The sequence below is a fragment of the Schistocerca serialis genome, chromosome 8, assembly GCF_023864345.2.
Source record: "Schistocerca serialis cubense isolate TAMUIC-IGC-003099 chromosome 8, iqSchSeri2.2, whole genome shotgun sequence".
Taxonomy (NCBI): domain Eukaryota; kingdom Metazoa; phylum Arthropoda; class Insecta; order Orthoptera; family Acrididae; genus Schistocerca; species Schistocerca serialis.
In genome coordinates, this window is record NC_064645.1 from 517,520,339 (window position 1) to 517,533,374 (window position 13,036).

The 13,036-nt window shown below is 45.1% G+C and overlaps 1 protein-coding gene across 1 annotated transcript in view; it reads left to right on the plus strand.

The window, feature by feature from the left end:
* Positions 1–13,036, plus strand: part of LOC126417100 (uncharacterized) — a 905,013-nt gene that overhangs the window by 774,652 nt on the left and 117,325 nt on the right. The window contains exon 5 of the mRNA XM_050084995.1: positions 7,375–7,720. Within this exon, the coding sequence (XP_049940952.1) occupies positions 7,375–7,720 (346 nt within the window). The remainder of the gene's footprint in view (positions 1–7,374; positions 7,721–13,036) is intronic.

The window sequence follows — 13,036 nt, forward strand, 5'->3', positions numbered from 1 at the left end:
ACTTATTGCCTAATATAGGCGTTGCCGAGCGCAGCGCTGTATTTTGCATGTGTACATATCACTGTATGTGATACGCTGGCCTATACCAGTTCCGTTGGTGCTTCAGCGTATATTCCAGCTTTAATAATATATAAACCATTGGAAAGACCTTCCTAAAACACAGTTTTCACACATTCTCAATTATCACGTTCACGCAGATAACACAGCCTCAGAATATTAGTCGACATACGTATAGTACTCGCGACCTGCTATCTGAAGGCCCCCTTATTTTAAGAGCCAATAAAAGTTTTGCACGTTCGGTGATGTTATCACTTTTTCTATGGTCTCTCATTGTTGCACAGTTTATTTATATTCACGGTTCTGAAGTTGAGAATTACAACTGTATGCCATGCTATGTGCAATTTTTTTTTAGTTCATAGCAGAAAAGTCACAAAATTCTTAAAAATTCCAGGAAAGTTACTCTTCCAGACAGAATTTACACTCCGTAGCGGAGTGAAAGACCGTGTGATGGACAGGAATCGAACCTGAGAGCTTTGCCTTTCACGGGCAAGTGTTCTAGTGACTAAGCTATCTAAGAACAACTCGGGACGCACCCTGACAGTTTTACTTCCCCAGTGCCTGTACCCTACGCTCAGAAGTTCTCCTGCATACATTGCGGGATTAGCACTCCCGGAACAAAAGTTGCTGCGACACAAGGCTTATCCACAGATTGGGGGAATTTTTCCAGAATGAATTTTCACTCGCAACGAGGTGTGCACTAATAAGGAACTTCCTGGTAGGTTGAAACTGTGTGCTGGACTGGAAATCGAACATGTGACTTAACCTATCTGGAAAAGATTAGTATCCTATATTCCAGGAGCGGTAGTCCCACAAGTTTGCAGGGGACCCTCTGTAAATGGAAGGTAAGAGATATATAGGAGGCAGCATTGCCGTAAGAATGGGTCTCGACTCAAACTTAGAGTTTGTACAGCTCATTTAATAGCGCACATACCCAAGAAAGGCAAAGGTCCCAGTCCGGCATAGCGTTTTAATTTGCCAAGATGACTGTTGGTTCTTATTCTTATCATAATCTGATCTACTCTTTTTGTTAATAAAAGTAGTGTGCACCATCTTTAGAAGTACAATTCGAGACGACTCCCCAATACAGACGCGTGCGTATTTCTCCTTCCTCTCTTCTCTTCTCTTCTCTTCTCTTCTCTTCTCTTCTCTTCTCTTCTCTTCTCTTCTCATCTCTCTCTGATTGGGGAAAACATATTGTAGCTAATCTTCTTCACAGTTCCTCGAAGACAGAACGGTAATATCCTTATTTATGGTCTCAATTACTAATTTGGCTAAACAGATTACAAAAATGAGTATTTCCCGAAAGGAAATCGGAAAATAATCTGATCTGTACTTGTCATAAGGACTGAAACAAAAGTTTTGCTTCTACTATCCTCACGATGGAAACTGTATGTCACACACACAATGCCATGCATTTGAGTCGCAGCTGGGTTACAAAACATATTTGTCACGGCTCCTTAAATTACAGCACATCTGGAGACTGAACTTCACTTACATGCCTTATTCAACTTCTCATTCTTTCTGACAAACGAAAATAATTAATTCAGACAAATTGAGGCAGTAATTACCATCTGAGTACTGAAAAATGATGTAGCTTACTCTGCTCTGAATGACAGCCAGCGATCACAACATACCACAGACGGCGGGCACCCATCGTGAGAAGACGTTCGACATGACATCATCGCCATAGACGACGAATTTCATCGCTTCCTTTTCGTGGATGCTTATCGCTAAGCCAGAGGTTCTTCCGAACGAATAAACTCATTTACAACTTTAGAACTTTAGCGATAGGTCTATTAGTATGGAAGAACTGTGGTTTCCAAAACGATTTTATGTGATTTCAGCCACTATTGAGTACTGAGCTGTGTGTGTGAAAGTAAGGTGGAATAATAACGTGAAAATAGGCTATACATATTTTCTTAGTCAAAATTTTTTTAATTTAGTGAGTACTTATGCTGGAATTTTAACCGTAGTTGTATTTGATTAGTGCATACAAACCGTTTTCATTCCCAGATATTCTTATCAGATGTGGGCCACTCAGACATGCAACTGTTTAATGTCTAATTTTTATGAACTAATGATTTTTGGTGAGATTTATCTATATATTTATTTGTTTTACAAACTAAACCAATATATTTGTTGTATAATACAAACTATAGCTTTGACAATAACGGAAACAATGTGTTTCCATTATTTTCTCGGTTCGTTTGTGTCAGGTTCGTTGCGATATCTTTATCATTCGTCCATGGAGATTAGGCTGCTAAGGCGGTTGTCTTGACTGGCTTGACACAACACCAACACTCCCGGTGGCCCTTCGGTTCGGCGAGCCTTTTGAGTGGCTGTCAGCAGTCGAGAAACCCAGCGGGTGACGACCTTAATTCTGTTCAAAATGTGACGGATGTTGAATACTAATACACGATTAATTTAGACTTTTTCTGCTGCCACTTTATTCGACATGTTCGTCTTGTGAGAATCAGCAGCTATAAGGATAATTAAGATAACTCATTTATTTTTCTTATGATTGCATATCTTTAATTAGATTACATGTCTCGATTACTCAGTATCATCTTGAGTTGTAAAACAAAATAACACTATATACGTACCTACCAGTATTTTAAAATAAGTAGAAAAGAAAAGAGTTGTACGTAAATGTAGAACTTGCCTACGTAGCTCCATCACAAACCTTTCATTGCTACTGAGGATCATGTACCAGAGTACTGTTTTATGCATCTGAGTCCAATAGGTATATGTTGAGGGTAGGGGGGAGGCAAAGGGGTAATATAGTGAGGCTGATGAGGGAGGGGAAAAGATACAGGGAGAGGGTGGTGGGGATATCGTGAGTTCAACGAGGGCGGCACTGCTAATATTTTTATAACGTGTAATTATCAAAAATTCTCGTTAAATACTAGTAATGTGGAACAATGGATATGTAAAATGTAAAAGGCATAACATAGTGAAATTGTAAAATGGAGCGAGAAGGGATTGAGAGCGGGTAAAAAAGGCAAGAAAAAGGGGGAGGGGGGGGGGAAGGATATTGGCAGGGATATTTTGCGTTTAACGACAGAAGATCTGATACTAAAATTGCAAAAAGTCAGTTATGTAAAAGGTCTTATATTAAATGCCAGAATCGATGGGTGAAAACTGTAAAAGCGGATAAAAAAAGTACAAAAATGTGGATGTATGAATAGTGAAAGACGTTAAGATCCTAAGATTACAGAAGTAGAAGGCCTAGAACTGCATGAAGTCTAATAAAATATTGTGAAGTTTAAAAAAAAAATGATGAGAATGTAAAACAGTAAAAAAATTATAGCAGTAAATTATAAAGGTGAAAGTATATCCAGCAACTAAAGTTATAGGGAACATGGTGTGACAGTTATCGCTAACTGCATTTGCGTCTGCTTAGTGACTTGAGTGTACTATAATTAAGGATTTAGAGGTCACTACGCCCATGAAACATTATGCCCTCCCGCACTGTAACACCTTGTCCACCAAAACGATCATGTGCGACAATGTTCCTGGGTGTATTACGTGTTCCGACAGCTCTCACGACGTGATGGTAATTAAAGCACCGATGGACTTTGTTGCGCATGGTCGTTTGGTGGTTCAGGTTTTATGGAATTGGGGGGGGGGGGGGGGGCGGGGGTGACGTATGGCTGCATGGGCGACTGACTTCCAGATCTTCGAACACTGTGCATTCACCAGTCAACGTTATTGTTATGGGTTTCGAAAAAGACGGTTGTGTGAAACCCAGCTCGCGCTATTCGTCCACGAGACTCAGAGAGCCATAGACACGGGTTCACAGGTAGATGCCGTGTTTCTTGACTTCCGAAAGGCGTTCGATACAGTTCCCCACAGTCGTTTAATGAACAAAGTAAGAGCATATGGACTATCAGACCAATTGTGTGATTGGATTGAGGAGTTCCTAGATAACAGAACGCAGCATGTCATTCTCAATGGAGAGAAGTCTTCCGAAGTAAGAGTGATTTCAGGTGTGCCGCAGGGGAGTGTCATAGGACCGTTGCTATTCACAATATACATTGTGGATGAAATCGGAAGTTCACTGAGGCTTTTTTCTGATGATACTGTGGTGTATCGAGAGGTTGTAACAATGGAAAATTGTACTGAAATGCAGGAGGATCTGGAGCGAATTGACGCATGGTGCATGGAATGGCAACTGAATCTCAATGTAGACAAGTGTAATGTGCTGCGAATACCTAGAAAGATAGTTCCCTTATCATTTAGCTACAAAATAGCAGGTCAGCAACTGGAAGCAGTTAATTCCATAAATTATCTGGGAGTACGCATTAGGAGTGATTTAAAATGGAATGATCATATAAAGCTGATCGTCGGTAAAGCAGATGCCAGACTGAGATTCATTGGAAGAATCCTAAGGAAATGCAATCCGAAAACAAAGGAAGTAGGTTGCAGTACGCTTGTTCGCCCACTGCTTGAATACTGCTCAACAGTGTGGCATCCGTACCAGATAGGGTTGATAGAAGAGATAGAGAAGATCCAACGGAGAGCAGCGCGCTTCGTTACAGGATCATTTAGTAATCGCGAAAGTGTTACGGAGATGATAGATAAACTCCAGTGGAAGACTCTGCAGGAGAGACGCTCAGTAGCTCGGTACGGGTTTTTGTTAAAGTTTAGAGAACATACCTTCACCGAAGAGTCAAGCAGTATATTGCTCCCTCCTATGTATATCTCGCGAAGAGACCATGAGGATAAAATCAGAGAGATTAGAGCCCACACAGAAGCATACCGACAATTCTTCTTTCCACGAACAATACGAGACTGGAGTAGAAGGGAGAACCGATAGAGGTACTCAAGGTACCCTCCGCCACACACCGTCACGCGGCTTGCGGAGTATGGATGTAGATGTAGGTTGTGACACTATAGTCCTTCCCCATGTCGGTCTCTTTGGGGGTAGATTCCGCCATAACTTCATGAGTGCGTAGACAATGGGCGATCGCATCAAACCGCAATTTTCAACCACGCTGGTTGGGGAATGAAACGCTCTACATAAGAACTGATTACCAGCATTGTGGCGAAAAAGGGAACACGTTGCAGAGCATTCATTCCCCCTCCGCCGCGTTCAAATACTCTGCTAAGAATCCCAGATTTGGGAATGTTCAATGTCAATCATGAATCCCCATGACCTGAGTGTAATTACTGTCCCCTAGCAAGTGTGCGTTGCATCGGGGAGACGTACTACAGGATGTCCACATGCACCAACGAGCATTCATCAGTTGCCAACCTAACATGAGGGGGAATGAAATGCCCTCCCAGGAGATTCCTTTACTAACCTCGTGGCTTGCGTGGGACTGTGTCGCAAAGCGTGCAGTGTCGTCTGTGGTGATCACCCAGTCCTTAAGAACCAAGACCCCTTTTTTGTAATGTCCAGGGGACCGTTATGAATCGCCATGAAACTATCCTTTCAGCTCCTATCGCACCTTATTTCTACAGTCATGTTTTTTGTTATACTGTAGCAGTTCTTTCTATGGATGGTCCAGGTCTGATCGAGCTATTTTACTTGGAATTGCATGTCATACGAAAGTTGTTTTGGTTCCTAAGTTTTGCACATCAGCGTATCTGAATCTACCTCGTACACTACTGGCCATTAAAATTGCTTCACCCCGAAAATGACGTGCTACAGACGCGAAATTTAACCGACAGGAAGAAGATGCTGTGATATGAAAATGATTAGCTTTTCAGAGCATTGACACAAGGTTGGCGCCGGTGGAGACACCTACAACGTGCAGACATGAGGAAAGTTTCCAACCGATTCCTCATACACAAACAGCAGTTGACGGGCGTTGCCTGGTGAAACGTTGTTGTGATGCCTCGTGTAAGGAGGAGAAGTGCGTACCATCACGTATCCGACTTTGATATAGGTCGGATTGTAGCCTATCACGATTGCGGTTTATCGTATCGCGACATTGCTGCTCGCGTTGGTCGAGATCCAATGACTGTTAGCAAATATGGAATCGGTGGGTTCAGGAGGTTAATACGGAACACCGTGCTGGATCCCAACGGCCTCGCATCACTAGAAGTCGAGATGACAGGCATCTTATCCGCATGGCTGTAACGGATCGTGCAGCCACGTCGATCCCTGAGTCAGCAGATGGGGACGTTTACAAGACAACAACCATCTGCACGAACAGTTCGACGACGTTTGCAGCAGCATGTATTATCAGCTCGGAGACCGTGGCTGCGGTTACCCTTGACGCTGCATCGCAGACAGGAGCGCCAGCAATGGTGTACTCAACGACGAACCTGGGTACACGAATGTCATCTTCTCGGATGCATCCAGGCTCTGTTTACAGCGTCATGATGGTCGCATCCGTGTTTGGCGACATCGCGCTGAACGCACGTTGGAAGCGTGTATTCGTCATCACGATACTGGCGTATCACCTAGCGTGATGGTATGGGGTCATTGGTTACACGTCTCCGTCACCTTTTGTTCGCATTACGGCGCTGTGAACCGTGGACGTTACATTTAGATTTGTTACGACCCGTGACTCTACCCGTCATTCGATCCCTGCGAAACCAAATGTTCAAATGTGTGTGAAATCTTATGGGACTTAACTGCTAAGGTCATCAGTCCCTAAGCTTACACACTACTTAACCTAAACTATCCTAAGGACAAACACACACACCCATGCCCGAGGGAGGACTCGAACCTCCGCTGGGACCAGCCGCACAGTCCATGACTGCAGCGCCCTAGACCGCTCGGCTAATCCCACGCGGCCCTGCGAAACCCTACACTTCAGCAGGATAATGCACGACCGCATGTTGCAAGTCCTGTACGGGCCTTTCTGGATACAGAAAATGTTCGACTGTTGCCCTGGCCAGCACATTTTCCAGATATATCACCAATTGAAAACGTCTGGTGAATGGTGGCCGAGCAACTGGCTCGTCACAAGACGCCAGTCTCTACTCTTGACGAACTGTGGTATTGTGTTGATCTGCATGGACAGCTGTACCTGTACACACCGTCCAAGCTGTCTGACTCAATGCCCATGCGTATCAAGGCCGTTATAATGGCCAGAGGTGGTTGTTCTGGGTACTGATTTCTCAGGATCTATGCACGCAAACTGCGTGAAAATGACATTACATGTCAGTTCTAGTATAATATATTTGTCCAATGAATACCTGTTTATCATCTGCATTTCTTCTTGGTGTAGCAATTTTAATGGCCAGTAGTGTATATCTGTGCGGCGAATGCGTGACAACAGCGGAAGTGCACAACTGTACTACATTCTGTAGAGAGAGGTCGCTCGCTGATGACTGTTGGTGTCTGTGTGTCGGCAGATAAACGAGACGTTCCTGGAGCGGCACGAGGTGCGGACTTCCGCCGCGGCGGCCCCCGGCTCTGCACCCGGCAGCGGTGGGGGCGGCCTGCAGCCCGCGTCCGTGGCGGGTGGCGCCCCCCAGCAGCAGCAGCAGCAGCAGCAGCCGCCGCAGCAGCAGACGCGCTACGTGACGGTGATCGGCCTGGAGATGGACGTGGGCAGCGACGCGTTCCGCGGCGGCAAGCTGCGGCTGGCGTGCCGCGGCGCGCTGTTCGGCCTCTACCGCCAGCAGGCGCTGCGCGTCATCGACGAGGAGCGGCCGCGGCTCGCCTCCGTCCTGGGCACGCGCGAGTCCTCCGCCACGGGTAGGCAGTAGGCACCACCAGCCGGCCGGCTGCACTCACCCTGTACTGTTAGCGCGCGCAGTGAAAGAACGGTCCCGACGTGGATGCTTCGCTCATCTCCTACGAATTTTTATGCGGTTCTCTGTTAACACCTAGGGTGATTCCGTGATGATGTCACAAACTTTAAGGGATGATGGAGGAGGGTAAATGTATCAGTTTGAGGTAAGGGACCCCAGTCGGGAAACATATAAGTCGAAAGACAAAAGCACCTTCGGGCTCACCTAGCACTGAAACTAAGGCTCCCGACATCCCATGGCCGAGCGGTTCTAGGCGCTTCAGTCCGGAACCACGCGGCTGCTGCGGTCGCAGGTTCGAATCCTTCCTCGGGCATGGATGTGCGTGATGTCCTTAGGTTAGTAAGGTTTAAATAGTTCTAAGTGTAGGGTACTGATGATCTCAGATGTTAAGTCCCATAGTGCTTAGAGCCATTTGAACCATTTGAACCAATATCCGACCCCTGTTAATGTTGTACAGAAGTGCCGCTGAATACCCCAGTAAAAAATGGCTCTGAGCACTGTGGGACTCAACTGCTGAGGTCATTAGTCCCCTAGAACTTAGAACGAGTTAAACCTAACTAACCTAAGGACATCACAAACATCCATGCCCGAGGCAGGATTCGAACCTGCAACCGTAGCGGTCTTCCGGTTCCAGACTGCAGCGACTTTAACCGCACGGCCACTTCGGCCGGCCATACCCCAGTAAGCTCAGATAGTTTCCTCTGTTGATGCACTAGTGACGGCGCACGTAATTTGATGTCAGATAGACTAAACATCTTAATATGACCTTTTGGATGACATCGGAAGTTCACTGAGGCTTTTCGCGGATGATGCTGTGGTATATCGAGAGGTTGTAACATTGGAAAATTGTACTGAAATGCAGAAGAATCTGCAGCGAATTGACGCATGGTGCAGGGAATGGCAATTGATTCTCAATATAGACAAGTGTAATGTGCGGATAGATCCCTTATCATTTAGCTACAATATAGCAGGTCAACAACTGGAAGCAATTAATTCCATAAATTATCTGGGAGTACGCATTAGGAGTGATTTAAAATGGAATGATCATATAAAGCTGATCGTTGGTAAAGCAGATGCCAGACTGAGATTCATTGGAAGAACCCTAAGGAAATGCAATCCGAAAACAAAGGAAGTAGGTTGCAGTACTCTTGTTCGCCCACTGCTTGAATACTGCTCAACAGTGTGGGATCCGTAGCAGATAGGGTTGATAGTAGAGAAGATCCAACGGAGAGCGGCGCGCTTCGTTACAGGATCATTAGTAATCGCGAAAGTGTTATGGAGATGATAGATAAACTCCAGTGGAAGACTCTGCAGGAGAGAGCTCAGTAGCTCGGTACGGGCTTTTCTTGAAGTTTCGAGAACATACCTTCACCGAGGAGTCAAGCAGTATATTGCTCTCTCCTACGTATATCTCGCGAAGAGACCATGGGGATAAAATCAGAGAGATCAGAGCCCACACAGAGGCATACCGACAATCCTTCTTTCCACGAACAATACGAGACTGGAATAGAAGGGAGAACCAATAGAGGTACTCAAAGTACCCTCCGCCACACATCGTCAGGTGGCTTGTGGAGTATGGATGTAGATGTAGATGTAGATACTGCAGCGAGCACAGTGAAAGAACGGTCCTGCTTCGCACGTCCCCCAAGAATTTTTATACGGTTCTCAGCCAACACATCTGTTGCGCAGAACCTAGGGTGATTCTGCGATGATGTCACAAACTTTCTGGGATGATGGAGGAGGGTAAATGTAGCAGTTTGAGGTAAGGGACCTCAGTCGGGAAACATCTAAGTCGAAAGGCAAAAGTGCCTTCGGCTCGCCCAGCACTCAAACTAAGGCTCCCAACACCCGATGGCCGAGCGGTTCTAGGCGCTTCAGTCCGGAACCACGCGGCTGCTGCGGTCGCAGGTTCGAATCCTGCCTCGAGCGTGCAGCACGAAACTTCCGGTACATCCTCATCCGACGATATACAGACAACCTCTTCCGGGGCTTCCATATCCGACGCGTCCGACGCATCAACCTCATCCTTAAATGAACGACAATGGACAATGTGACAATCTGCAAGTCTGGAAATGAGAGCTTCGTCTCCAATACTAAATTCATTCGATACAAATGTATCCAAGCCACGATGTGTAATAACCATGCCAGGCTTATTCTTAACGTTTGCAGTTACTGGTCGACCTTCGACAATACGCTTCAAAACAGATGCATATTGACGCCACCTGGATCATTCAAAGTCTTCAAAAACAATTACTTTGTGTGTGATGTCCTTGGGTTAGTTAGGTTTATATAGTTCTAAGTCTAGGAGACTAATGATCTCAGATGTAAAGTCCCATAGCGCTTAGAGCCATTTGAACCATTTGAACCAATATCCAACCCCCGTTAATCTACATCTTCATGATTACTCTGCAATTCACATTTAAGTGCTTGGCAGAGGGTTCATCGAACCACAATCATACTATCTCTCTACCATTCCACTCCCGAACAGCGCGCGGGAAAAACGAACACCTAAACCTTTCTGTTCGAGCTCTAATTTCTCTTATTTTATTTTGATGATCATTCCTACCAATGTAGGTTGGGCTCAACAAAATATTTTCACATTCGGAAGAGAAATTTGGTGACTGAAATTTCGTGAATAGGTCTTGCCGCGACGAACAACGTCTTTGCTTTAATGACTTCCATCCCAATTCGCGTATCATATCTGCCACACTCTCTCCCCTATTACGTGATAATACAAAACGAGCTGCCCTTTTTTGCGCCCTTCCGATGTCCTCCGTCAATCCCACCTTGTAAGGATCCCACACCGCGCAGCAATATTCTAACAGAGGACGAACGAGCGTAGTGTAAGCTGTCTCTTTAGTGGACTTCATGCATCTTCTAATTGTCCTGCCAATGAAACGCAACCTGATGTACAGAAGTGCCGCTGAATACCCCAGTAAGCTCAGATAATTTCCTCTGTTGATGCACTAGTGACGCCTCACGTAATTTGATGTCAGAGAGACTAAACATCTTAATGTTATGTGAAGTGAAGGTGAGAAGGAAAAGGGAATGAAAGGAGAAGGAAAGGAAGTAACTGATAACATCAAGTGCATCGGGGCTTTATGTACAATCACAACAGACCATTGTGCCGGGCTGGGACTCGAACCCGTGATCTCTGGCTTAGTAGGCAGTGCGCCACCCGGACACGAAGTTAAACTCAAAGGTGCGGACTGTCTCGACGAGCGGCCAATTCCACTCCCACCTAGTTCCATACATATCCACAGTCCATACCTATATCCTCAGAGTTCGCTACTTTTAGATTACCACTGGAGGTCTAACGTTAGTGTGTATCCGCTATGGTGGTTGGGGATTCGTAGCCCATCGAAATGTACCAAGTACATGAATCCGTGGTATCTGTTCTTGCGGACATGTCCAAAATAACAGACACGATGTGGTATCTGCAGCTGTGGTGCATGTTATATAAACTGAAGGTGGAAGGAACAGAAAGAGAAAGAACTGATGATATCGGTAGGTGCGTCAAGACTCAACACAGAATCAGCGTCGATGACTGAAAATGTGTGGCGAGCAGGGTCTCGAACGCGGGATGTCCTGCTTATTAGGAAGTTTCCTTAACCATAGTGCCACCTGGACATAGTGTTAATAGCAGATGCGCGGATTATCTCGGCAATCCCATCTAGCGCCACCACTTTCCATCAGTCTCCATTCATAATCTCTGTTATAGCTAATTTTAGATTCCCGCTGCAGGTCGAACGAAAATTTGTAGCTCCACTGATGTTTGTCCAAAAGAACAGACACCACGCGTTAATATAACCGATATACGTCGATGAGCTGTGCATACACAGCCGTCAGCGTAGACAAACATTTTGGTCCGACATCCAGCAGGAATCTAAAATTAACAATCATGGAGGACACGGATGAGAACTGTGGATAATCGGCAGCGATATGTGGGAGTGTCAGTCTGTTGAGAACCATGACGAGATAGTCCGCGCATTTGCCATGAACAGTGTCTCCTGGTGACGCACTGACCAGCGAACAGGAGATCCCAGGTTCAAGTACTAGTCTCTCTCACAATTTCAACCATCACCACCGATTCTACATATGATGCAGCAGATATCATCAGTTCCTTTCCATTCCTTTCTCCCCTCTTCACCTGCACCTTGGATAGTATGTCTCATAGCTATAGATTCAGAGTCTGTCTGTTGTTTTGGACGTGTTCTGAAGAACGGAAACCAAGCATTCATATAAAGGTCGTAAGTCTATAGTATGGTAATAATGAATTCTATTTACCCACACAAGTTTCACAAACTGCTACGAATTGTTCAGAATGGTGTCCTCCAGCGTCAATACAGGCATAGCATCGTCAGACAATGTTCTGTCATACGCGTTCTGATAAATCTATAATCGCTTGAACAGTGTCGCATGTAGTGAGAATTCATGCCAGGAGATCCTATTCAGTCTCTGCTGGCCTCTCGTGAACAAGACTTTCCACATGGTTCCACTTCCACAAGAAGATATCAACGGGGTTATTTCAGGTAAATGTGCTGGCCGTGAACAAGGACCTGACCTTCAACCCATATTTCATGGAATTTCTGATGCAGGTGTTTACGAAACCTCATTCCATTGTGGGATGGTAATCCAACTTCTTATGACCACATCCGTCGATGAATACAAGTGGTATGTGTTCGAGGAACGTGGATAGTATATATCTGATAAATCGATACGTATATTCCACTATCAGAGATATCAAAACATATTTCGCTTATAGCTTTCGACTCTTTCATTTACGGACGAGGGTGCCTTACCTCAAATTGATACATGTACCCTTGTCCACCATCCCTGAATGTAACATGATCACGGAATCAACCTGTATAGATTGTAGCGTTCAGTCTCGCAGCTTCGGTACACCAACTGCTAGGCTGTTGAAAGCTGGCGGCAGACCTGATACCTCTAGGGCTCTTCTTTCACAGTATATGTGTATACATGCGCTCTATATATGTGTATACACTACATATATGTAAACAGGACATCGCATCCACATGTCGAAGACGTAGGACTCGTCTTTTTTTATTCAACAAAAGACATTAAATGTCTGTACATTAATCTTAAGTACACTATAATAATTTCAAAGAAATGGTTAAATGTTTTGTGAAACCAGTTAGACAAACATTCGACGCGCCTTTGAATGATGCTCGAAATCACTTATAGCATATGAGGTGCTGATTGATAATTTAAAGTTCAATGTTCAAAAAAATGGCTCTGA